We start from the raw sequence: 26,162 nt of genomic DNA, 5'->3' as shown, positions 1-26,162 counted from the left end.
TTATATTTGTAAAAGTGGCATTAATTATGGGGGCAGTTAGGTGGTGCAGTGGAAAGAGATTTCAATTCTTTATATCTGACCTGAGGCTTGGTGAATCCAACTGTAAGAACTGGATCTTTGTTCACTCTTATTAATATCATTGTCTTTATTGCATTTATAGTTCAATGTAATAAACCAGTGTCTGAATAACTAGACTGGCCTGCAATACTCCCTTTCTACAAAGAACAGGAGGCCTCGGAAATGTCTTGCCCATTCTACTTTTGCTCGCTATATTCTACTGGATGACACTGGAAAGATTTATCCTGTTCTTCATTATCCATGAGGAAGTTGAAAAAAACAATTTCCCAATGATACTCAATTATATACAAATCCAACAATTTTGTGAAATCTTTCCAGATGGCAAGTGAACCCCGTGCCCAAACATACACACCAGAGCCTTGCTATTTTAAGAATGTACTTTATACAAAATAACCAATTCATATGGAAATAAATCTACAGATCTCCAAGGATCAAAAAGCTTTTAAAAAGTTTTTTAAAAAAAGTATTCAACACAGTATTGAACTAACTATTGAGGTAAATGTCGCTCTCAGGGTAAAAGGGAATCAGCAGACCAAGACAAAATATACACAAATATAAAAATAAATAGCATTCCCCTTATCAGTACTGGCCAGGAAAGTTCACACAGCTTTTGCAGAAGGAGCAAAGAATCCCTGACACTGTGTGCCCCAGGCTGGTTGGTGGATCCTGAACCAGGCTACCAGAAACAGTGTAGAAGGCAGCAGAGTGAGGTACCTGAGCCCAAGCTTGGGGAAAAGAGGAGGTCACTATTCGGAGAGAAAGGATTCAGCATTTCAATAAGTTACTTGACACCCATACCTCTGTGCCCACCTCAATACCTTTCAAAAAACATGCAGGACAACTGGCTTGTTCCCAGTCTTTTATACATCAGAAAAATTAAGTCCATTGGAGTACAGCAGTAAAAAGCTTCTGTCACGCAGCCTAGTGGTAAAAGTTGCTTTCACAAGTTAAATCTGGCAGCTGACAACAGCCACAAAGGACTATTTCTGCCCAAGTTACAAAGGTGGTTTCTTGGAAGGCAGGGTCAACCGATGTACCTTTAAGCTCCAAGGCACAAAGAGAAACCCGGCCTCAACCAGTAAAAGAAAGAATCTCGTTTCCTGTCAGCAAGTCTAAAATCACATTCCTCTCTTAATTGGACAATGACGCCGTGACTAGAGCAGTAAGTTTAGGATACAGACTTTGAGGACACTGACAACATCAAAGTGGATTTGTAAGCAGTCACTAGGACAAGCCTGGCGGGGAAACATAAACCCTGAGTCTCCCCGGTGACTGGAGAGCAAGGAAGGCACTGTCTCCCATGTCAGGCGGATGCTCCGGAGCACGGTACTTGGGCAGAAGGTGCTGTGGAGAGAGCTCTCCGTCAGAAATCTGTGTCAGGCTCCAAAGGGGGCACGGAGCCAAGCATAATGCTGGGACCAAGCCCGGGCTCCAGCGCCCAACTCCAGGGCCTTTTAGCCAGGAGTCTCATCCGTTCTGGGAGTCTGCTGGGCTCAGAGCGGGAGGGTACAGAGAAGTGGCTCTCGAGTGACCTTCCAACCCCGCGCTGCCCCCAAAGCTACAGTTCTGAGCAAAGGGGCAAAGCATTCTTGGAGGCGGAGTTCCATGTAGACAGAAACATCATAGGTTTGCCCAAGGACGCCAGACAAGAGGGCTTGCTCCTGGCTGCTGCTGGGATGAATTTTATGTGTTTGCTCAGCACTAAGCATGTGGGGGCTCACAAAAGGCAGAGATTACCATGAATAATAAATAATACCACAGGCAAGATCCACAGCGTAGTTGCCCCTACTGCCCCAAGTAGTACTAGGTGTTTAAGGCGGCACAAGCACAACCTTTCTTTAATAAAGGACGTGATTCTCAGAAATAAAACCTCCTCTATGGATAAGTTCTGGCACGGATCCGGAGGCCACAACACACGGGCTTTAGTGTGTTTCACCAAAGTGCAGAGTGAACACAAAAGTCTCCTTCATTGGTGGACTTGGTTTGTCCTGGAATTGACAATTATGATCAGGAAGCAGCTAGAAAGGCTACTTTACATCTGAAGGGGTGGATAGGAGGGAAAAGGGGTATGAAAAGTGCCCATATATCTAGCTACTTTTGCTTGAGTAAAAGAAAACACAGACGAATCTTATGAAAATCACCTCCCTAGTTATTGTACTTTGTCTTGGGAAGATTATTTTGAGTAAATATCTGCAACTGTGATAAAAGTCTGCTTAAGGTTAACAATTTTTTACCGATCCCAATAATTGGCTTGGGTCAGTCACCAGGAGCTGGCTATACCAAAAGGGAGGCATTTGCTACAGCTTTGACAGTCCTTTAAGATACCACATCTGCTTAAGAAACTATGAGGGAAGTGCTAGGGAAAGCCGAGTTTTGAGTGAAACAAAGACTAAGCTTCATCTTAAATGGGTTAGCCATTATCAATGTTGGTTTGAAACATAGATTCTCAGGTTTGAGTGTTTCTGCACTTTAAAATATGGATGTAAGTGACCTCTAACAGCTCAGGAACTACCAGACAAGAGAATGGGATACTAATCCCGATACTACACAACTACAATCTCCAAGGGGACACATTTAAGATGGGCTGACAATGGGGCTGGTTCTAACATATCCTACTGTGCTGCTGCCTGCCTGTGCTCACAGTGTTCACAATTTTAATACAGTAGTTCAGTTTTCTATTGCTTTCAGACTAATCTGCTCTTCACATTGCAAGAAGAGATCACAATTTCTCTTCCTAGTAGTATTCACAGAATCTGCAGAAAGACATGGGCGACAACATGCTCATTGTGCCATCTTGCATACAGAACTGCTCAGACATGAACGGGAGCAAGAGGATATGGGTAGGGAAAGATGTTCAGCCTATTATTGCGGAGGGTTCTTTTTGCAGCCATTAGAGATAAAGAACCCTTACACAGCTTTAAAAAAAGTTTTTGCTACATTTCTATGTAGGTGGGACTCTAGTGATCCTCATGTTAAAAGAAACTTTTATACATTCCAAACTTGACTTAAGTAACTGACTATGAATGCTTCATGATGGCAAAGAATCTTGGGTTTTGACTGGCCTGTACCAAGAAAGAGAGATCATTTCAGCTAGTTTAATAGCTCAAGAGCTATTAAATGTTTTCAGGCAATGGAGTACATTAAAATCTGTTGCTCTTGCATTAAGAACAGTCCTGATTGCTCACTTTACAAATTCGAACCAATTGTATCAGTGTGTGTAGCACTAACACAAATAAGCCTTAAATGAATGCTTCAAATTCAGTGTAAATATGACTAAAATGTTCAGCTGGAGAAAAGCATGACCACTAGAAGCTTCAGTATTTCCCACCCACCCACTCCCATTTAACCATGACTATGTTCCAAGTGTCACTACTTTGTGTCATTGGAGCTGATTCCAGGTGTTCCGTGACCACAAAAGTACAAAACAAATCCGTTTCCTTATGGGTTCTGAGACCAGAAAAAAGAGAGCTGCTATAATGAATTGTCTCTAGAAGTGCATTTTTGTAAGGACTTGAGAAGATTCAGATTTTGTGGAAGTGGATAATGTCCCAAAATAAATTATGATGAATGATATTCTTCTGTTAAAATCAAGCCAAATCAAACCCTATGATTTAGGATGTTTTTCTGCCCTAAAGTTAGTCTATGAAAATAAGTTTTAAACATCAGTATTAATTTGGGAGGCACTGCAGCTATAACAGGATTTATACGTAAATCTCCAAAAATCTAGTAGAGTGCATATTCTAAACTTGAAATGACAAAATGTAATACTTTAATACTGTATCCTACCACTGATGGGCAAATGATTCCCAACACCTTGCTTGTGGTAACTCCTAAGTTGTGGTGTGATCAGTTTTACCACGATTTGCTTCATGTTTTGAAATAAACTATATAAGGAATCAACCCCTAAATTCAAACTGTAAGTCTACATTTTTCCTATTCAACACGCAAGTTCCTACCATGTACAAACCTGAGTAGTCACTTCCCACAAAACATGTTTAAATGCTCAAAAGCTTTTAATGAAGCTTTCTACATCAGTCTTGGTAGGTCCATCACTACAGGACAATCCAGCTTTGTCTTCTAATGAGTGAAACATTACAGCGACCCCCATTCCTGATAACTGTTTCCAGCCGACTGAAAGGCTTATCAGTAGTGTTTCTTAAATCCTGGCCACTAGAATCATGAACAGGGCAGCTAACATGGGGCAAACATAGCTTATTTGAAGCTAATTCTTCTGCTTTTGTAAAGTACGTGGCCTCAAGGGAATCTAGTAAAGAAAGGAGCTTGGGAATGCTCTCTTGGGCTGATTAAAGGGAAGGCTCTGAAAGCATGGAGGGCTACCCAGGGAACACCATAATGACAAGAGACATGATTATGTATCTCCCAACCCTTCCAGTTCCTGAAAGATTTCAGTGTGACATGATTGTAAACAGTAGAGGATCACCCCAGTGCTACGTGCCCACTACAGTTGGAATTCCCACATCCACCTCCCTTCCCTTTCCCATTTTATATACAATACATTCACCACCAACAAAAAAAAATTATTTTAAAAGGCAACAGGTAAATTCTGTAAACTGGACCCAGATCCAAACACATTAATACTACGAGTAAATTACATCTCCCATCCCCAAATATATACCTGAGTTTAGCTGCTCATGAAAATTACCAATCATCCCATTTCACTAGCTCTCCCCTTCCCACCCTGATTTTAAAATTTTCCCTGAATGAGACTCAGTCTCAAGTCTCAAAAACCCACTAGTTTGGGTCATCCTTCTCTGTCCAGATCAGCCATGGAGAAGACCCCTGACCCAACACCACTGTCAGTTTTGTGTTCATCATCTAAAGGTTGTGCCCCCCCAGGGACTTCTGGATAGGCATCAGTTGCCTGAAGGTAAGAAACTCCAGCTGGGGGAAGGGGAAGAAAGGTGAACCAGGATCCCTCTCCAGTTCTCTATGCCCAGGTTTTCATGTGCAGCTTCTGTTTTCTTGGGGGCTCTTTCTTCCTTGGACTAGCTCTGAGGAAAAGAAAAGACGACATTGTATGAATCTCCTTTCCTTGAGATTTTTAAGGAGTTACACTCATACCAGTATGGCTATCAACAGTGGGAGACAAAAATAAAGAGACCGTAACTGAAGTTACACTGCTTCTTCATCTGCCCAATACTGCAGAAGCCCAGAGCAGTCCCTTCCATAAAGGGAAAAGCCTGCTTGTATTTGAGCACCCAATATTTCAAAGGGTTTTCATCTGTTAGCAGATACTTTAGTTAATTTAAATAAACTGATTCTACAAAACTACAAATGGATGGCTGTCACTCATCTCAAATACTTCCTAAGCCTAGGATATAGGTATTAGGGAGCTGCTGAAAATTTAGGGGCAAGGAAATGACATAAGGTGGATTACTAAGGAGGTCATCGTTACAGGCTCAAGGGGAACATGAAAGACAATTATTTGTGGAGATTAAAATTAATAATAACAAAAACAATTGTATTCACTCAGTGATGAAGGGTTTGTTTCAATAATTCTCCAGTTATGATAATTTACATTTTTGTAGTACTTTAAGGTTTACAAAGTTAATTTTTTTTCCAAAATAGTCTTCTAAGGGAGATATTCTTCAAAATGATCACCATTATTATTAGTATTTATAATTTTTTATTCTTTAAATAAATACTATTATTTTATAGATGAGAAAAAAAGACTTAAAAGGTCAGGTGATTTAACCAGTGTCACAAAAGTAACAAATTAAGCCTAAGAAAAGAGTCTGAAACATTTCACTTTACCAGACTAGTGCCCTTCCTTCTAGTTATGAAATCTCCCTTTCCTTCAGTGTAACCAGTGGAGGTGAGCTTGTTGGGGAATAAGGTCCACTTTCACCAATTTACCATAGGAAATCATTCACACTTGGACAAATTTTCCTGTTTCTACTTAACTATAGGTTTGTCTCACAAAAGGACATTCAAGAACAGAACCTTCATGAGAAATGTTTTTTAAAAATTATTTTTTTTTCTTCCACAAGAAATGGAGTGGAGGGAGACCTCCCCTTAACTTCAAGTTCTCACCTGATCCAGAGGCAAGGCTGAGGGCTTTTGTGGGGGAAGATCTTTTCTTGATGTTGTTGGAGCTGATGACTTTGGAAAAGGGGACTGTGACTGGGCCTGGGCCTGATGCATTTGCATTCTAGAGCCACAACAGGAAAAATCAAGAAATATATTAATGAAGTGTTATACCTAAGAACAAACCAACCCATTGGATTGTGGAGCTAATTAGCTGTGTTTCTCAAAATTATTACCACCTATTCCAATATTGTGACCTTAGATGCCTATATTCTATGATCATAGCTCCTTAACATAATTATGGTTAAAATAATAAGCTCCTCTTTCAATATGCATGAAGCATATCTGAACGTAAGAGATGTAAGCTCTCTGAAAGAGAGAATGAATCAGTTTTTTCCTTTGTATTTCTAGCACATAGATAGTATTTAATAAATGCTTGTTGAACTAATACATTGTTGATGGACTTAGGAACTGATCCTGCCATTCTGGAGAGCAATTTGCTCAAAAAGTTATCAAACTGTCACACCTTTTGAGCCAGCAATGTTTCTACTGGGCCTATATCCCAAAGAGATCTTAAAGAAGGGAAAGGGACCTATATGTGCAAGAATGTTTGTGGCCTCCCTCTTTGTAGTGGCAAGAAAATGGAAAATGGGTGCCTATCAGTTGGAGAATAGCTGAATAAATTATGGAATATGAAGGAAATGGAATATTATTATTCTGTAAGAAATGATCACGGGATGATTTTAGAAAGGTCTGGAAAGACGTAGATGAACTGATGCTGAGTAAAATAAATAAGACCAAGGAAATGTTGTACATAGCAACAAGATTACGAGATGATCAACTATGATAGATTTGGCTTTTTTCAACAATGAAATGATTTAAAGCAATTCCAATATATTTGTGAAAGAAAATCATCTGCATACAGAGAGAACTATGGAGACTGAATCTGGGATAAAAGCTTGATATTTTCAATTTTTTGTTGTTTGCTTTTTTTTTTCTTCCGTATTTTGACCTGATTTTTCTTGTGCATATAAAAATATGTTTAGAAGATTGCACATGTTTAACCTATATTGGATTGGTTGCTGTATATGAGAGGGGGAGAAGGGGAGAAAAACTGGAATGCAAGATTATGCAAAAGCAAATGCTGAAAACTTACACTGCATGTATTTGGAAAAATAGAACTATAAAAGAGCAATACAAATAAATAAACAAATACATGCTTGTTGAATAACTAAAGAAAATCTTTAATATACATAAAATTTGTTACTGTTTTCCTTTTCTAAACATCTTTCAGCTCATAGTTCATCCTATGAGGGGCAAAAGCCACAGACTTCTAACTCTATAGAGCAGGCTACAGGATTTGTTAATTTGCACTGCTGGTAGAGAAGACAAAGATTCAAGTGTTATAAAGAAGCAAACATGGATCACAATTCCTTTGCTGCAACTCTGGAAGCCCTAGAGCTCAACATCATTGAACAGTAGTGTGACAATGGCTACAATATCCTCTAACTGTGGTTCTTAGATTCTCTAAGTAAAATTATCCAGAATTAATGCCCTTAAATGAAGATAATCAGATCTATGTAAAAACACAATCTCTCTAACCAGAAAGAATATATAGAAGTTAAAATTGTTTTAAAAGTCAATGCAACTGAAATTTAAAAAATTTGTTAAAAAGCTGTTTTGAAGTAAAAGAAAACAAACTCAACTATCACTGTAATTTCCTAATGAATTTGAACTTAGCCCTTCTAAAAACCAAATAGAACCCCATGTTATAACAAATAAATATAGTCACTCTTCTCTTCAAAATAAATCTATTTGCTGTGTCTGATAAACTTTGATAAGGTCAGTGATCATTATACAACTTTCCCAAAACACTAGTGCGAATATTTTAATACTCCCTCATCCTTTTTCCAGAAATCAGTTCTTACCCTGAAGATCTGTATAAGTCCTGGAAAGGTCCACCCATTCCACTAATGTTGCCCCTCTGTTCCATCATTATGGCCTGAAAGTGGCCCATGCTCTCTTCCTGGCAGCGGTAGAGCGGGCTCTCCTGGGGGAGGCCGTTAGGTTGGCCAGCAGCGGGATGAGATGGGTGAGCAGCAGCCGGTGAGTAGGCCCTGGGCTGAAAAGGGCTGGCTGTGTGCTGAGATCCGTACGGAGGCCCTGACTGCAGCATCATGCTGTGGGCTGGGAAAGTGGAAGAACTGAAATTCATCCCCGAACCCAGGGCTGGGGAAGGGGATCCGTAGAGGAACTCGCTAGCGGGCACCACATTTTGTCGCTTGGTGGCCGCGTTGTGGTTGTCCAAGTCGAGAAATTCTTTGGGACTCTCCGGCCTCTCGATGGAGTCATCCACTTTTTCTTCCTTGGACCCCAGATTCTGCCCCTCCGCCGGTACCACTTTGGCCCCCACAACGGCGATGCGGGTGGGGGAGCCCAAGGCAGAATTGAGCACCTCACAGCCCTGCAGGTTTGCTACAGTCCCTTTATCGGAGAAGGGCGCCCGCGGCTGGGGAGCCGGGGGCCCAGGCTGGCTTCCCTGGGCATGGAGCGGCCTTTGCCACTCAGAATAGCCCTGTGGACAGGTGTAGTAAGGAGTTCGCTGATAGTGGTGGAAGGAAGGCTGAGGCGGCGGCTGGTAAGAGTACTGGATGCCTTGGTGGGGGCGGTAGCGAGGAAACACAGCCGAGGGCGAGTTGCTGGACTGAAAGCCTCGCGGGGGGAAATGCTGCGGGTGCGACGCCGGTGGCTGTTTACCCCCCATCATGGGGCCAAACCCCTGGAGACTTGGGTTGATGTGGTAGTGGGTAGGCGAGTTAGAATATTCTAAGCCGGGCATATAGAGAGAGGGAAACTGGCTGACGGTGCCACCCATCAGACTCGGATCCATGTTCCGAGAAGCATTGGAGTTCTGCCCTGAACAAGCCAGAGCCGCTTCCTGAAATGGCTTGTTTCGGGGACAAAGCGGCTTCTCCGAGGTAGCCCCCAGCACCTTTTCTTCCGAGCTGCAGGGGGAGGCTTCTCCAACGATCCCGTTCTCAGGGAGGACCCCTCTTTCGGCCAGGCCCGCCAGGTCCCTCATGCAGCCTTGGGCAGTGGGGCTGGGGTAGCCGCTTTCTGCTGGCCAGGCGCTCTTGCCCTTGGCCGCCTTACAGTTTTCCCCGGACTGAGAGGAGTCACTTTTGACAAGGGGGCCCTCTGTTTCGGGGTCCTGCGGTGAACTCTGCCTAATGCAGTCCGTCTGCAGGGGAGGTTTGGAATGAGGTAGCTGGGTGAGGTACGTCCCCTCTGGGGCACCGAGGCTTGGCGGTTTCTCCTCAAGTCTAGGCTCTGCAACACAAGGGAAGGATAACAGTCACAACGGTCACGATGGAGACCAAGCACTTTCAAAGTGGACACCAGAAAGACAATTTTAAAAAATGTATTTTTTACACACACACACACACACACACACACACACACACACACACACACACAGATACACACACATATATAAATATATCATATATAATTATTTAGTTTTTGAGTTTTAATGCTGCCTTCCATCCATGACAGAGTATTTTGAAAGCTCCCAAAGAGACAGTAGTGGCGACGCTAGTTTTTTGTCTACAGTATTAAATGTTCCACCAAGTTCTACCCACATCTGTCAAATGGAGATGAGCAGAAGAGAAATTGGACATCTAAGTGGAACAGTGAAAAGATCACTGGCTCTGGAGTCAGGAAAAACCAAGTTTAAGTTGACAGTATTTGATTCTCTTAATTTAGCCTGAAACATTATCTGTATGACCCTGGGCGGTACACTTCACCCTATTTGGCTCAGTTTCCTCATCTGTAAAATGAGCTGGAGAAGGAAGTGGCAAACACTCCAGTGTCTTTGCCAAGGAAATCCAACATGGGGTCATGAAGGCAGTACCAAAAACAAAACAAACAAACAAAACCCTCAGCTGGGGAGAGAACTACTTCATAGCAACTGAATCAATAGTAACCACTAGCAAGATATTATCAATAAAGCAAAGGGAATTAGTAGAGGGCTTTATAGTCTGTCTTTAAAGGACCCCCTGCTGGGAACCCCATCCCTTGATTGGAAGTGTCCTTTATTTACTTTTCTTTTCCTCAGGCCATAGGGTCAGACTCCTATACTTCCTAGCTTTTCCTATGGATAAGAGAGCCTAGAAACCTGCCACCATTCTGATCCTGGAAGTCACTCATTCAATCATAAAGTAAAAACGGAACTAGCAAGATACCTTGTTTACCATTGGGTTCCTTTGATTCGCTGGTGTTTTGTGCACTCCCATTGTTTTCCAAGGCTGGCTTAGAGGTGGACACACTTACGGCTGCTGAATGAGCCACCTGGGGAAAAGGACCAGGTAGGTTGGGGGAAGGAGGCTGTCGGGGGTGGTAAGGCACACCTGGTGGGCAAACACGGGATGAGAGCTGCTGCATGGCGATCATCTCTGGGCTATCCATCATGGACTCTCCTCCTTGCACTCCCCGAAGAGCAGGGGAGGGCCCCCCAAACAGAGAGCTCTGTGCTGGTGGCTGCTGTAATCTTTGTCCAGTAGATTTACAGGGTGGCCTGATATACCCTGAAGGAGGAACCCCGTGAGGTAGGAAGCTTGACTGTTCAGTCCATTGGTTTGGAGGCAAAGATGATCTCATCCCTCGTGGATCCATCACGTGACTAAGAATTCGAGGTTGGAGAGAAGCTCCCGATCCCACAGGGGCCTTCTCTTCGGGGCCCAAGGGGCCTTGATTTGTAGCCCCATGGTTCCCGTTCCAGACTGCAGAGTGTACTCGATTCAGGTACTTGTATGGTCTGTACATGTGGCTGGGAGGGGGTACATCTGAACCTTCAGAAAACTCTTGTCTGATAGGAGGTCCATTATGCCTGGGAGGAATAAATCCTGCCTGGAACTGGGCTGGGGGGTACATGTTGCCATCTTGGCTGGGGCCACCCATCTGCCCCAGCTGTAAGGAGGCAGGATGGGGCCCCATGGTAGAGAAGTGCGTCAGCCCTCCACACACGGAATTTTCTTCTGGCCCCCCAAGCCTAGGCCCTCGGTGTTCGTTTAGTCCAACTGGAGACTGAAAGAGGACAAGGGTTAAAGAGAAGGCTCGGTGGGCTCCCCCGAGAGAAACCCATCTTCCCCTGCCCCAGAGGCCTGAATTTTTCTAGGTGAGAGGAAAATTAAACTAAAAGGCAGAACAGAGTCTTAGCCACAAACGTCTCTGAGTCTCTTACCTGCATTGGAAAGTGCGGGTGCTGCTGAACAGGTTCTCCAGGGTGTGGTTCTGGGACTCTGGGCGAGCCGTACAAGTTTACTGGATCGGATCCGTGAAGGGGGCCGAATGTGCCTGGTACTGCTGGTCTCTGGGGACCAGTGGGGAAGAGGAGACAGAAATATCAGACATTAGGTATAAAGCAGTAGAATTCCTTAAGGAGAAAGAGAACACAGAATGGGATTGGAAAGAATATCAAGCATGCAAATGAAGAAAGGATGACAGAATATGGAGAAGATGTAGTGTGAAGAATCTTCCACTTCTTCCGTAAATTCACTATTTAGGGAAAGACCAGAACGACATTTAGATTACTCCTTACCATCTGGCCCAAAAGAGGTGCCTGACTAGGCATCCCACCAAAATGCAAAGGATGAGAGAAGCCTCGGCCATTGGAAGGACCCACCTCCCTGGGTGGCTGCAGGGTCCTGCTGCTCGGGTCGTCTGCGGACGAGGAAGCGCGATGTGGCGGCGGCAGGGGCTTTCCCCCATTCTCCAAAGGCTGCTGTTTCCTGCCAGATCCCTCAGTATCTCTGGATCGGGTCCAAATGCTGCCTCCACCCCCGCGTCCAGAGCGGCTCTTCCTCTTCTCCCGCTTCTCATCATCTCGAATCCAGAATTCGTCATCTGTATCTCCATCTTCACCAGGAAAATGCTTTAGCATTGCCCGATGGAAACACCTTTCTAAGTTGTCAGACATCTTGGTATATTCTGTATTCAGGACAAAATATAGTGATTAGGCGTCAATCCCAACAACAGAGGAAAAGAGATCCTAAAGTAGTTTTCAACAGAGCAAAGAACTGGAAATAAAGAGGTATCTGTAAACTGGAAAACGACAACTAATTGTGCTATATGAATATAATGGATAGAATGAATTTATAGATATATGGTTCTATAAGCATATACAGAATGTATTCATTCATTCAGAATTTATACATTCAGAATGAAGTGTACAGAATCAGCAGAACATATTCTGTTATGACCACAATAGATAATGTTGAAAGAAAAAGCTTCGAATGACCTCAAGACACTGACCAATGCAGCTTGGTGGATTAGTTACAGAATGATGATATACTTAGAAAAAATTAGGAGGGTTAGTGGGCAGTGACAGGCATGTAAAAAAAAAGAAAAGGAAAAAAAAAACATTTTTAGCTAACTTTTTTTGTCCATTAGTGATACAGAGGCTGAAATAAGCAATTTTATTACCACCTTGTTTAAGCAATGTATTTCTTTAAAAATTTAAGTGACAAATTTATTTTCTTATACAATCTCCTTTCCAGTTCTTTGTATACAGAAATGTTTGCATTTGTTGATTCCTGGTAAATTTATAACAAAAATAGAAAAAACATAGCAATGAATGAGATGAGATGGAAAACTGGTAAATTCTTGGCACTGATGGTTAAATATTTAAGGTATGAGAATCTCTCAATCTCAATCACAACCAGGCCAATAACACCCCCCAATGGCTGATAGTATAAAGACACTCAAAAAAGTTAGACCTCCGTAAATCTACAATGGTAATGTAGATTACCCACATTGCACAGGGGCTACAATGCACTATTTATTTAATGTGGCAATTGTAATTCCCTAGTAACCTTCTCTGTAGAATTTATTTATTTATTCATTAATTCATTCATGTATTTGTGAATGACTTCAATGCATTCCAGGGCAGAGAAAACACCAAACGGTTGATGCGTTTATATCATCAGGAAAAATCACTTGGAATTACAAATTCAAACTATAAATTTGAAAGGAAGGGAGAAAAAAGAACTTAAAAAACAAACAAACAAAAACCCTTATTTTCTCTCTCTCCTCTAAGGCTCAGAAGTCTCAGAAAAAGAGGTTATGAAAATGAGGAGGACAAGAGTGTTCCAATTGGGCTGCCTGGAGGAGAGGAAGTTAGAAGTGGACACCTAAGACTAGAGAGAGAATGCACTTTGACGAATGTCCCTATAACCTTTCAGCACAGCTGCTAAAAACAATCAGTGTTAAAATGTGGTTTTCCTCCATATTGCAATGACATATGCCCAAATAAGAATTCATGAAATAATTCCTTAAGAAAGAAAAGGTTCTCAGGAGATTATTGTACACAATAACAAAATTATGTGATGATCAACTCGGATGAACATGGTTCTTTCCAACAATGAGATGATTCAGGCCAGTTCCAATGATTTTGTGATTAAGAGAGCTATCTGCACCCAAAGAGAGGACTGTGGGAAATGAGTTTGGATCAAAACATAGCATTTTCATTCTTTTTGTTGTGGTTTGCTTAAATTTCATTTTATTTCTCTTTTTGGTTTTTTGATCTGATTTATCTTGTGCAGCAAGATGATAATTGTATAAATATGTATACATATATTGGATTTAATATATATTTTTAACAGTTTGACATATAGTGGATTACATTCCATCTAGGGAAGGAGACTGGGGGGGGGGACGGTAGAGAGGAAGAGAAGAGAGTCAATTCTGAAAAATTATCCTTGCCTATGTTTTCAAAATAAAAAACTTCAATTAAAAAATATTTTGTAAAGGTATGGATTGCATTGCACAGTGTACAAAAATTTTTTAAATAAAACACTGAAGAACATCAGACATCTTTTAAATTTAAGAGAAAAAAAAAGTCATAATGTCCTTACCACTATTTTCCCCATTGTATTTTAGGCAATTTTTGAACATTGTCTTCATGTCATTGACAAACTCCTCCTTGGTACAGTAGAGACCTCCATTCAGTTTTTTCTCCATACTTGAGATATCCATGGGGACCTGAAACAAGGTATACGCCTCATATAACACATTAAAGAAAGATTTTCTCTCTTCAATAACTGAGTCATCTGTTGAGAATTTTATTCTACTAAACAAACTAACATACAGAAGAGACATTCAAAGATTTTTATATATATATGTATATATATGTATATATATATATATATGTATATATATATATATATATATATATATATATATATATATATATATATATATATATATATATATATATATATATATTCTCCAAATACATGTAAAACCAATACATGTAAAAACAACAAAAACCAAAAACCTTTAGAGTTCCAAATTCTATCTCTCCCTCCCTCCCTCTTTCTCTGAGATGGTAAGCAATCAGAAACACAGATGAAATCAAGTAAAACATATCTATTATTTATTTTGTACAACAATACTCAAATAAAAGAAAAAAAAGTGAAAAATAGCATTCTGCAGAGTGTATTCAAACAAACAATATTGGTTCTTTCTCTAGAAGTAGATAGTAAGCTTAATCATTATTCCTATGGGACTGTTTCTGTTCATGGTAGAGTTGAGAATAGCCAAGTCAGGCATAGTTTTTCACATAATGACATTTAAAGATGTATTTTTTAAAAGTTGCCCACCTTAATGATCTGGTAATAGTTTGGGGCATAAGATTCATCTACTGGTTCCAAGAAGGGCCAAGAGTCTTTATGAGCTTTCACCACATCTAGAACTGATAGTGAGAAAATGACAGTATTTGAATTCAGTCTTAAATGTGGATAAAACACTTTCCCTCCAAAAAATAGGAATATTAAGAATGGGCACTAACCTTTGTACATGGCAGTGAACTCGTCATCCAGCTCAAAGCTACAAATAATAAAAAGTAAAATTTACTAGCAACAATTCATCTAATTTAGTCCCTCAAACAAGACAAAGTTGTATAGATGATTCAATAGTAGTTATAAAATTATAGCAATCAAATATTTTATATTAAGTAGACTTTCTTTGTTCAACTTCATCACTGTGTTTTATAGGCATAAAAATATTTAAAATCCCAGAAGTTTATTAAAGTGATTGAGTTTATTATTATTATCATTTATTAATTCATAAAAGAAAAACATAAAAATCAGGATGTATTAGCTTTAAATAATTTTTTCCTTAAATTCCTGAAATAAAATCACTTTTCTTATTTTAAAGAATAATAACTTTAATCATTTTCTTCTGCGTATTCTTGAGTGCCTATACATATTAGTGTGCTTTCTAAGAAATGTAAGATTCTCAAAAAAAATCTACAAGTAGCTCTGTATTCAATAAGGTTGCATGTCTTGGGAATAGACTCAGCTCCATTTTTTCTGCATTGCAGTAACTGAGATGTCTACTGAAAATTTCAAGTCCTAACTGAGAGTGTTTATCCGATAGAATTCCATGATGAAAAGAACAGTTGTTACTCATTGATACTCACAGATCCTTAGCTTTTCTTTCTTCTCTGGTGGGAGAACTTGGGTCCAAATGGGAGAGTTCTGGAGGAAGTTCTTTCCCTTGGGCTAAAAGCCATGCTCTTTCTTCCCTGAGCTTCCTCCTTTTGGCTCGATCTAAAGGAATAAAAAGCATTATTATTTAAAAACAAAGTAAATAAAGATCACACATCACATGGAGGACTTTTCCTCTTGAAGACAACATTTCATTCAAACAAAACAACCACAACCACCACCACCACCACCAAAAAGCCAACCCACAAGGAGGTAAGAGAAAATTGCCAGCTTTGCCAATGTTAGTTTTTCACTAGTAGATGTTAAATTCTTAACTAATTCATTTCAATATAAAGATGTATGCTCCTTTTAAAAAAAATCATCTGATTACTCTCTCTCAGAATGGTCAAAGCAAAAAACTGTTAGTTTCAAAAATATTTTTGGAAGCATGAATTGCCTTTACAATGAAAAAAACAAACAAACTCTTGTACAAATTTTATCTTAAACTAGTTCCAAACCTAATACAATTATGATACAGTGAAAAGATGACTGTAAAAGGAATGAACAGATCTGCATTCCAGACTTCTTTTTATCTGCCATTAATCAAATACATGAACAAATTTAACAAAATTAACTGATTTTTTCTAAGATCCTACTGTAACATCCTATGACTATTCAAATATTGTTTTCCCCTTTATAACAAAAACCTTTTTTAATGAAGGAATTTTCACTATAAAACTTAACTGTTTTAATAAATGCAAATAAAAGTTAGAAACAAACCCATAAGAACATGTATCATGCAATTTACTTAATTTTTCTCTGCAATTTACTCAAAATTCTGCCTTAATTTGAATAATTTTCTTTATATCACATTTTCATATGTTATTTCTCTCCAACTGTCATTTTTGTGTTGCAATACCTGCTGTTTAATAATAATAATAAACCCCTTTTATATGCTTAGACTTCTGGGAATGGAAACAAATCCAAAGATGTGTCTCTCTAGAAATAAAGTCACTAATAATTATATAGGTCTAAGATAGCAGGATCATCAGATAAAAGGCTATAATGCTATACATTTTGTTGTATATTTGCTATCCAAAATAGTAGTATCAATTTATAGTTGAATAACCTACCCCCTTTCTCCAGATCCACTTTATGTGCTTGTCATCTCCCTCTATTAGAATGTAAGCTCCCTGAGAGCAAGGATCACATTGGTTGCTTATATTTGTACTCCATAGAAAATTCTTAATAAAATGCTTTCCATCTATAGCCAAAAATATAAATTTAAAAATGATCCACAAACACAACTAAATTTATCATTTATAGCTATTTTTGCTTATATGATGAGCTCACTACATTCTTTCAAATAAACCAATTTAAGACATTTAGCTTTTGGGTAAATATAAATTAGTAGGACTCTTTCCTCTTATTCCTACTACCTAAAGTTTAAGTTAAGAAGGAAGAAAAAGGAAAAAGAGAGAAATGAATGGTCTCTTTGCCTTGATAGTAACAATTTATTCTCCACTTTTCTCACTGACAAAATCCATGCACAACATTATACAAACATGTAGATTTCTACACTTATAGCAGGAGGGTGCTACATCTGAATTCACATATATATTTTCTCCAAATAAACATGAAATCAATTTATACCTTTAAATAAAACCTTTAGATTTCTAAATTTTCTCTCTTCACAATTCATAAGACACTAAAAACTTACTGTGCCACAAGAACACTGTGTTAGGTGTCAGGGACACATTTCACAAGGTACAATCACACCTAAGTGCACTGGAGATATACAAATACAGACTGAGCTGGGGCGGCGGAGGTCGTACCAACTGCCTCTGTCCTCTCTCCTCTCCTTTATCTTCTACTTTCTTTGCACTGAGCTCCATGCCCTGCTTTGCTCCCTCAAGTCATGGTAGAAGTGCTGGCAATAGATCTAGCTAGAACTGATAACAGAGAGGTAGCTATAACTGGCAGAGGACTAGGGGGTGAGCCAGGACCTTCTCCCTTCTCCCCAGATAGTTCTTCCAGTGCGGACTCCTAACGTGTCTGTGCACAACCCATGTCAGTATGGAGGATGTGCTGGAAAGTGGGAATGGCCAGTCATTATTGTATCTCTCCCTTGCTCTCAAAGAGCCTTCAGGAAATAGAACAACAAATTCTATATTAAAAGTATATATATATATATATATATATATAACTTGGAAAAAGATTAGCTCTGCAATGAGAAGAACTGCACTTGGACTGTCTTCATCTGTAAAATAGTTCCACTTCCTCTCAGACAGGCTATGAGGAGCAGCAAGATAACAAGGAAAAATGTCACACAAACCAGCCCAGGCTTTAACACAGACCAAATTCAATCTTGGGGACAAGTGCTCTTAAAAAAAAAAATTAACATGATGCTCAAAATGTCGGATATAATTAAGAAGAAAGATTAACTGACTTTGCGAAGCTAAAAATATTTGGTCAAGAATTTATATGCAAATTAGGCTACCAAGTATTCTCTATAGAAAGATGAAATTTTTTTCAAGAAGTCTATATTAAAATTTGCTTTTCTCATATAAAGAGATAAAATCCTAACATTCCCTTCTATTCTGCATATTAGTATTCCATGATTAATGACTGAAATGGAAGATTTGAAAAAATGGGGTAAAATTTATAATTGAAAGAGTAGAGCATTTAAAAATAGTAAATGAGTCTTCATGTTCTGAAAAAAAAAATCAAACAAAAAACATTTACAGTTTATCTCCTTTCTCATCATGGTAGATGAAGATATTGCAGATGATGCTGAGATTTCTATACCTTTGGTTCATGTCTATGTCTCCATGAAAGGGAAAATGGATAAAATACTCGGTTATCACACATGTACTAAGGTTAACAATACAATAAATAGAGGATTTGCTTTACTTAATCAGACAGAATACATGACAACTTGTATAACCCCCTCGCCCAAGCCAGTCAAGGTAACTTCCCTTCTGGCAATTGTCAATCAATAAAATAGTTGTTAAAACTTAAAAAGGTAATTCTGTTAACAATAGGTAGTTGATTTAACTTAAAATTTAAAATCCTCCCCCACCTCCAAACTCTTTCTTTGTGGAATACACAGACACAGAACAGCTAGCTACTTAATTGGTGATGGGGGGAAATGAAACTATAATGAAAGCTTATCAACATGTTCTGAAAAAACTGACAGAATAAGCACAGTCACTATCGTGGTGTTTAAGACATATTCAATTATATAATTTGGATTTAGAATACTTTTTGTGTTGTGTTCTCCAAATAAGAAAAATAAGAAAGAAATCAAACTTTTATCAATATGTGCGTGTACATGTGTGCACATAAATGGAATGATACGTGGCAATCTCATTTGGGGAGGCATATAGTTGAGTGCATTCAGTTCAAATAGGTCTTATATCACATATAGGATGAAAGAGACCCTGAGGGACTGTAGAAGTGACACAACATGGAAGAGGTTGATAATGACATCCTTATCTACTTGTTCATTTTGGTAAAGTAAATGCTCATAAAACAAAAGAATTAATTATTTTTGTGGTGGAGGAAAGAAATTCTTTGCTCTTATGAAAATGCAGTGTGATTGAATATGCTTCTCTTTTGGGGAAAAAAAACTTGATTTAACATTTTAATATGTTGATTTGAAAATCCAATTTTAAATTTTAAAATGTTTTATCATAAGTAAACTTGTTGCGGTTTACATATGCCAAGTTAAGTGGATTTATGAATGAGATCTAGTTTAAATGAAACTAATGCTCACAAAGCAGACAAGTGATTTACTTAATCATAGGAAAATAGAAGTATCACTTCTTTCCTTAGTTCAAAACTTAAGGGTTATTTAATGAGGTATAAATAATAATAATCTAATCAAATCTGACAAGTTGGGCTAAAAAGATTACATTTATCAAGAAGATTTTTAAAAATATGAATTTACATCTACTATTATTAATCATGAACCTCTTATGAATGCTATGTAATATTATTGTTTTAATAAGCAACAGGAAGATTTCAGAGAGGCCTAAAGAGACTTACGTGAACTGATGCCAAGTGAAATGAGCAAAGCCAGGAGATCATTATATATGGCAACAACAAAATTATGTGATGATCACTTTTGATGGAGATGGCTCTCTTAAAAATGAGATGATTCAGACCAGTTCCAATGATCTTGTGGTGAAGAGAGCCATCTACACACAGAGAAAGGACTGTGGGAACTGAGTATGGTTCACAATATAGCATTTTCATTCTTCTTGTTTGCTAGCATTTTATTTTCTTTCTGATTTTAATTTTTCTTGTACAGCAAAGTAATTGTATAAATATGTATGCATATATTTGGATTTAACATATAGCTCTTCCATGTTTAACATATATTGGACTACTTGCCATCTGGGGGGGAGGGAGAGAACTGGAACACAAAGTTTTGCAAGAGTTAATGTTGCAGAATTATCCATGTACATGTTTTGAAATATAAAAAGCTTTAATTTAAAAAATAATAATGAACTTCATCTTTAGTGTATAGAATTATATCATGGGACATTAATTAATGATAAAATGAAGTAATGAAAAGCAATTCATTTAAAAATTAAGCTTGTTACCATTTATTAAGTCTGTTACTTATGAAGCTCTTCTGTCTGTGTGCTAAAAAACTTGAAAACAGAATTTTCTATCCCATTTAATTAAAATCATCTAAGCAAAGAAATTCAATGCTCTAAATTCATTGTTTAAAAATATAATGCAATGTATTTTGATTTACAGGAACAGGATGACTGGTACCCAGTAAAGATCCATTAAAATAAAAATCTTGGCATAATTGGTAGAACTAGATTGGGAGCATTAAATGATTGCTATGTATCAATGTTCTATATGTTGGTTGCTCATTCAATCTTCCTAACATGCTTTATTTTTAAATATAAAGACTTTTATCAACTTAAAAAAAATTTGGTGAAACTGATCATAATTTGCTATGTTCAGCCATTAATGTACTTCTTTCCATATAGATCATCTAGGTATCTTTGTGAGATATCTTTCCAGCTCTAATAGACATTAAAACTGCATCAGAAAAAAAATTGAACTTAAGAGAATTGGACCTTCAAATACACATGTCAAAATGTTAAACCAAAATCTTCTCTCCAAAATAACATTTTTATTAAAAACATAAAGATTTTTTTCTATCAATAAAATGAGTATTAGGTAATGTTTATTTGACCTCTATCTCATCCTTGTTTGTGTTTTCTACACAATTTAAAAATACCTATTTGGGGTAAAAGTTCATTAAAAAAAAAAAACTAATAAAAAGAATGCACACACAAAAAAGTCAGAGACCATTATTTTATTCAATCAAGAATGCTAGGATAGGCCAGAAAGATATCCCTGCACTTTACAGCTGAACTAGAGAGAAAAAAAAGGAAGAGAATATATTCAATCATTTCAAAATTCAATGTAGATCAGCCTCCAGCCTGTAACTTACAGTTTTAAAAAGTTACCCAAGAAATAGAGAAGTTGTTTGCCTATGAATTCTGAACCAAGATTTTCCTGACTGTAAGTGTCTTAGCTGACATGTTACACACATTCCCTCTCAAATAAATGTCATAAAAATGGTCATTTTCTCACCACATTATTGTGTAATTGCATAGCTCCTCAAGCTATATCCAAGCAACACAGATAAAGTGGGATGCAGCATATTATGAAAAGGAAAGTGAGAGACCGGTCTGCTTGGGAAAGGACTTGTATAAGGAGGACACTAGCCAGATGCGAGAACCAAGAGAATAATCATGGAGGAAGAAAAGCACCGAAAAGATCAGGGGGCAAGGCAAGGTTTCACATGTACACATACGTCTGGTAACACAGAGGAGATTAGCCATGTCTTGTGTTAAATTTATTCTTATTCATATAGGAAGCAAATCTACCTTCTACCGCTTTGACCTTTTCTTCCAATTCCCGTTTCCTCTCCTCCTTGAGCATCTGTTCTTGTTCTTTCTTTTGCACGGCTAAAAGGATTTGGCGTTCCTCGTCCTCCTCCTTGCGCCTCTGCTTCTCTATTCTGCTGAGCACTGGGGTCTCCTGGGAGAAACCAGACAAGTGTAAAATCTTATCATGCAGGAAGAACACTGTATTAGCTGATGCATTTAAGGGATGGCAACATACACAGTTGGAGAACTAAGTGTAAATATATGCTTTAAGTCATTATTATTTGTGTACCAATTTAAAACCAAGTAAGTCTAAATAAAATTATGAACAAGAGGCAAATTAAGACATTAGGAAATGAATTAATGAATCACACCTGAGAAAAGAATTAAAGAATCATGGAATTTGTGATGGAATATGAACACAGAAAATGCTAAGATAAGAAAAGCTTTAAGTTCTGATATTTTAAGGCAAGTATGTAGCCCTGTGGGGGAAAAAATGGCTGGGTGGATGGTTCAGTCACCCAAGAAAGCACAAACTTCCTTTCATTAATCTCTGCGACCTAGAATGAACCTTTTTTTTACTGTAATTTCTGCGTAGAATTTCTAGGTTCAAAAGATGGAGGAAAAGTGGGAAAACAAGAGTACACAAGTGCATAGGGATTTTCCAAAGCAGCTGCTGTTGTGTTTTCTCTTCTTTTATGAATAATTACGGAGGGAAATGATAATGACCAACTCTGATGCCTAAGCAAAGATGACAAAATGTTACCTCTCTCCCTTTCCTAAAGAGTTGGGGGCCTATGGAGAGGAAGTTGGAATATACTGTCAAATTTCAGTTGATGTGTTCATTAAGTTTTGTTTTCCTTCTTATTTTTTATTCTCTGGTAAAAGTGATGATTGGGGCATGTAGGAGAAAAGGACATATTAGAAATGAAGGTAAGGGTAAAACTAGAGATGACCTAAAAAATAAAAGCAAAACACTGGCATAATCCTGATAATAGCAGTAATTTGTACCTATAATCATCGGAGAAAGAAATGTTCAGTTAGCTTTTTGAAAATAATCAGAAAGAGAAAAGAAAAATGCTAAACAAAAAAATTGTCTCTGCAGCTACTTTGCTCCTATCAGATTTGGATATATGCTAACATATATTTACTCAGGCTTGATTTGTGAGAGAGCCAAGATTCATTCCCAACTTTTTCTTCCAACGTTCTTGAATTTCTAGGCCTTTTATTTCAACTAACACTGTCCCATGTCCATTTATCCAAGAGGAACCTACGTCACCCTGCTCTGGGCCTTTTCCACTATATCTCAACCCATGGATAAGACTGATCCAGACCTTCAAAGATTCTTCAGGGAAGGGAAGCCTCCACACCTATTCCTGGATCTGGTCCCCATACCTCTATGTCCTGACTGCTTTGAGGAAGGGTAAACCTCTTAATTTTACCACTGATACTCTGCCTGAACTCATGCCTCAATGGCTAGCGTACAATACCTTCTTTTATTTGGCTGAGGCAATTGGGTTAAATGACTTGCCCAGGGTCACACAGCTAGGAAGAATTAAGTGTCTGAGATGAGATTTTAACTCAGGCTCTCCTGACTTCAGGGCCAGTGCTCCATCCATTGTGCCCTCTAGCTGCCCCAATATAACTAACTACCTTTTCTTATTCACCCCAGCACAGTGTTTCTAAACCAATACTCAAATGGTCCTCTCCTACTTACAAACATTAAGTAAAACTTGCTAAATCCAACTGTAGATACAAGGATGAGATTCTTTGCTCTATGGAAACTTAAAAGACTCATAGGAGATGATAAGATGTAATAGAGTCACTGAAAGCCAGAGGTTATAGTTTGTGATTTCATGGAGAAAAAATACTTTTAGATGAGAAAATTCACTGTACCAGTGCAGGAAGGCATTTTCTCTGTAGCCGATAGCCTTGGAGAAGTGCCTCAAGAGCTTCGAGGGTAAATGGCTTCCTAAGGCCTTCCAAGTGCTATGTGGCTACCAATCATGCCTCTAAGGGGTCAAAGGCAGCAAATCCAATTCCTGTATTATCTCTATGATCTTCCACAAGTCATTTCCTTCTGGACTGATCAGAGGTTTTTAACAGTGGGCCAGTGAATTGTTTTAATAAATATTTTGAAAACTATAATTCAATGTAGTTTCCTTTATAATTCTCCACATGTTATTTTATCCATTTAAAATGATTATTTTGAGGAGGGGATCCATAAGCTGGGAAATGCTAAAGAATGTGTAAATTAGGTAATTTTTAAGGTGGCATCTACCTCTAAATTCTAAAATATAAAGAAGGAACATAGCAGGGAGAGCAAAGACAGAATCAAGAGATGAAAATTTTGAGATCATTTTTAGCTGAAGTTATAGGATCCCTACTCTAGAGCTAGAAAAGACCACTAAGCCAAACCTCTCACTTTACAGATCAGGAAAAGGAGGTGCAGAGCAGGTGACACAAAGTTTATATGTCAGAGGCAGTGCTCAAAACCAGGTCTTCCTGAATATACATTCACCACTCTAGTTCAAAGCTTCTTAAACTAAGGTTGTGAGCCTCTACGGGGTCACAAAATTACAATTATCGGTAAATATTTGTTTGTATAGAGATGTTATATGACCATATACCGGGGTAGCATGTATTACTCCATAATGCCTATAGTCCCTGAAGCCTTTATCATATCTAAGCTGATCTTTTAAAAAATAGAGAAATTTCCCTCTTTTTAAACCAAAATACATCACTACTGCTGCAAAAATAATCTTTCTAAAGCAGAGATCTGACATCATGCTCTAAGCAAAAATGCTCACTAGCTCCTTCATAAACAATAGAAGAAAATACAAACTCCCCAACTGGTATTTACAGCCAGGTTTTCACCCCTCCTTCCAGATTTATTTTGCATTATTCCTTTTCTTGCTCACTAGGGACCAAGTCAAATGAGCTCACTTGCCATTTCTTTCTCTTCTTTCCTGAGTTTGTACTGGATGGCCCCTATTCCTGAAATGCATTTCATTCTTTCCTTTGCTTTTTTCCTACTTCAGGTTCAGACTATACAAGAATCCTTATCTGGATGTCCTAGTTTTTAGTATTCTTTTCCCTTCAAATGTATGTCCATTTATTTTTTCTGTGAAAATATTGGATCTCTCAGTAGAATGTAAACTCTTGAGGGCAAGGAGCTTTTCAAATCTTGACCACCCAACATATTGCCCTGCATAGAGTAGGAACCTAATAAACAGTTGCTTAACCTTACTTAGTTTAGGACCTTCTGTCTCTCTCTAATCAGCTCATTTTCTCCATGTCACCTTTTTTGTTGATCATGTCTTCAGCCTCCTCTTTTTTTTTTTTTTTTTTTTTTTTTTTTTAAACAAAAGTGCTGCTACCAATAAGGATTTTAATGAGGATCTAATCTAAACCACCTGTCTGAAATCCCCTCCAGGACTGAAGAAGAATCTCTGATTTAATCAGAGCTTCCTTTCTTCCATCTCCTGCCATCAGACCCTATTTGGCCCTTTCTACTTTCTGCCAACCCACCAGAGACCAAGCTGCCATGTCTAACTCCTTGGCAACAGAAATATCCAGAGTCTTCTGAACTAACAGTCTTCATTGAGGATCCCAGAATCCTAGGAGGATTCACACCGCAGCTATCTTCCCCAGAAGTGGCAATTAAGAGAGGCCTTGAAGCAGTAGAATTGGACCTCCTGGGTGACCAGTGCAGGATTAAAAAGCCTACTCTTAAGCTCTACATGAACAATTTTCAACAACTAAAACATAGCCTCAAAATGTCATTTCTCTTCCCCATAAGAAATTTTCTCAGTAATTTCTGGCTCTTCAAATTTTCATCCAAGTGACTCTAATCTAAAACTAAAAAAATCATCATCACAAGTATTGTTGGGAGGATCAAATGAGAGATGTATACAGAACATTTTGAAAACATCATTAATGTCAGAGAAGAAAAAAAAATTGCAAAATAATAATGATATTCAAGGAAATTTATAAAGCTAAATAGGATATGAAGAACTATTTACACATTGACAAAAACTGTTTAAAAGCCAAAGACAAAGAAAACTAACTCAAAAAGAAGCAGAAAAGACCTAACAAAAGGACTTCTTTTACTTGTGGACTATTATACAAAATTATATTCACACATAGATGGAAAACATTTACATTTAAAATTTTTCCAAATACTTTAGGTTTATAAAACTTTTTTAAAAAATTAATACTGGCTCACTGTTTTGATGCCACAAATTATTTCAAAACATCCAAAACAATTCCTTGAAAAATATACTGATAAACAAAAAGCAGAGTGGTTGGTAGAAATGGAAGGAAAGGAATTCTAGGAATTACCATTATATTTGACCGGGGTTTTGAGATTTCTCAGGGTTTATTTTCTATGTTATTGAAGACAATATGTATATTCTTGACCAGCTACACTTTCTTCACTCGGTACCTTGTACAGATCTAAATGTTAAAAACTTTCTTTAAAGTAATAATGCATTCACCTCTACCACATGAGACTAGACCATATGGGACAAGAACCTGGCTATCCAATTTAACAATAAATTGTTGCCCTGAGGATTCCAACAAAGATTGAATCAAATGAAGAGAAAAGGCCTTAGTTTTAAGTGGG

The 26,162-nt window shown here is 38.1% G+C and overlaps 1 protein-coding gene across 3 annotated transcripts in view; it reads right to left on the bottom strand.

The window, feature by feature from the left end:
- Positions 1-441: 441 nt before the first annotated feature.
- CECR2 (CECR2 histone acetyl-lysine reader) overlaps positions 442-26,162 on the bottom strand; it is a 135,234-nt gene continuing 109,513 nt past the window's right edge. For 2 of the 3 annotated variants that reach the window (XM_074266815.1, XM_074266818.1), the window contains exons 9-19: positions 21,536-21,689; positions 15,608-15,737; positions 14,975-15,012; positions 14,787-14,878; positions 14,040-14,166; positions 11,726-12,114; positions 11,369-11,497; positions 10,371-11,211; positions 8,055-9,456; positions 6,133-6,250; positions 442-5,090 (exon numbers count right to left, since the gene is read on the bottom strand). In XM_074266815.1, coding sequence (XP_074122916.1) covers positions 5,085-5,090; positions 6,133-6,250; positions 8,055-9,456; positions 10,371-11,211; positions 11,369-11,497; positions 11,726-12,114; positions 14,040-14,166; positions 14,787-14,878; positions 14,975-15,012; positions 15,608-15,737; positions 21,536-21,689 — 3,426 coding nt within the window. In that variant the 3' untranslated portion in view covers positions 442-5,084. The remainder of the gene's footprint in view (positions 5,091-6,132; positions 6,251-8,054; positions 9,457-10,370; positions 11,212-11,368; positions 11,498-11,725; positions 12,115-14,039; positions 14,167-14,786; positions 14,879-14,974; positions 15,013-15,607; positions 15,738-21,535; positions 21,690-26,162) is intronic. The other variant, XM_074266817.1, reaches the window with a different exon arrangement.

This window comes from Sminthopsis crassicaudata, chromosome 5, assembly GCF_048593235.1.
Source record: "Sminthopsis crassicaudata isolate SCR6 chromosome 5, ASM4859323v1, whole genome shotgun sequence".
NCBI classification, from domain to species: domain Eukaryota; kingdom Metazoa; phylum Chordata; class Mammalia; order Dasyuromorphia; family Dasyuridae; genus Sminthopsis; species Sminthopsis crassicaudata.
This window is presented reverse-complemented; position numbering and strand designations above follow the sequence as displayed.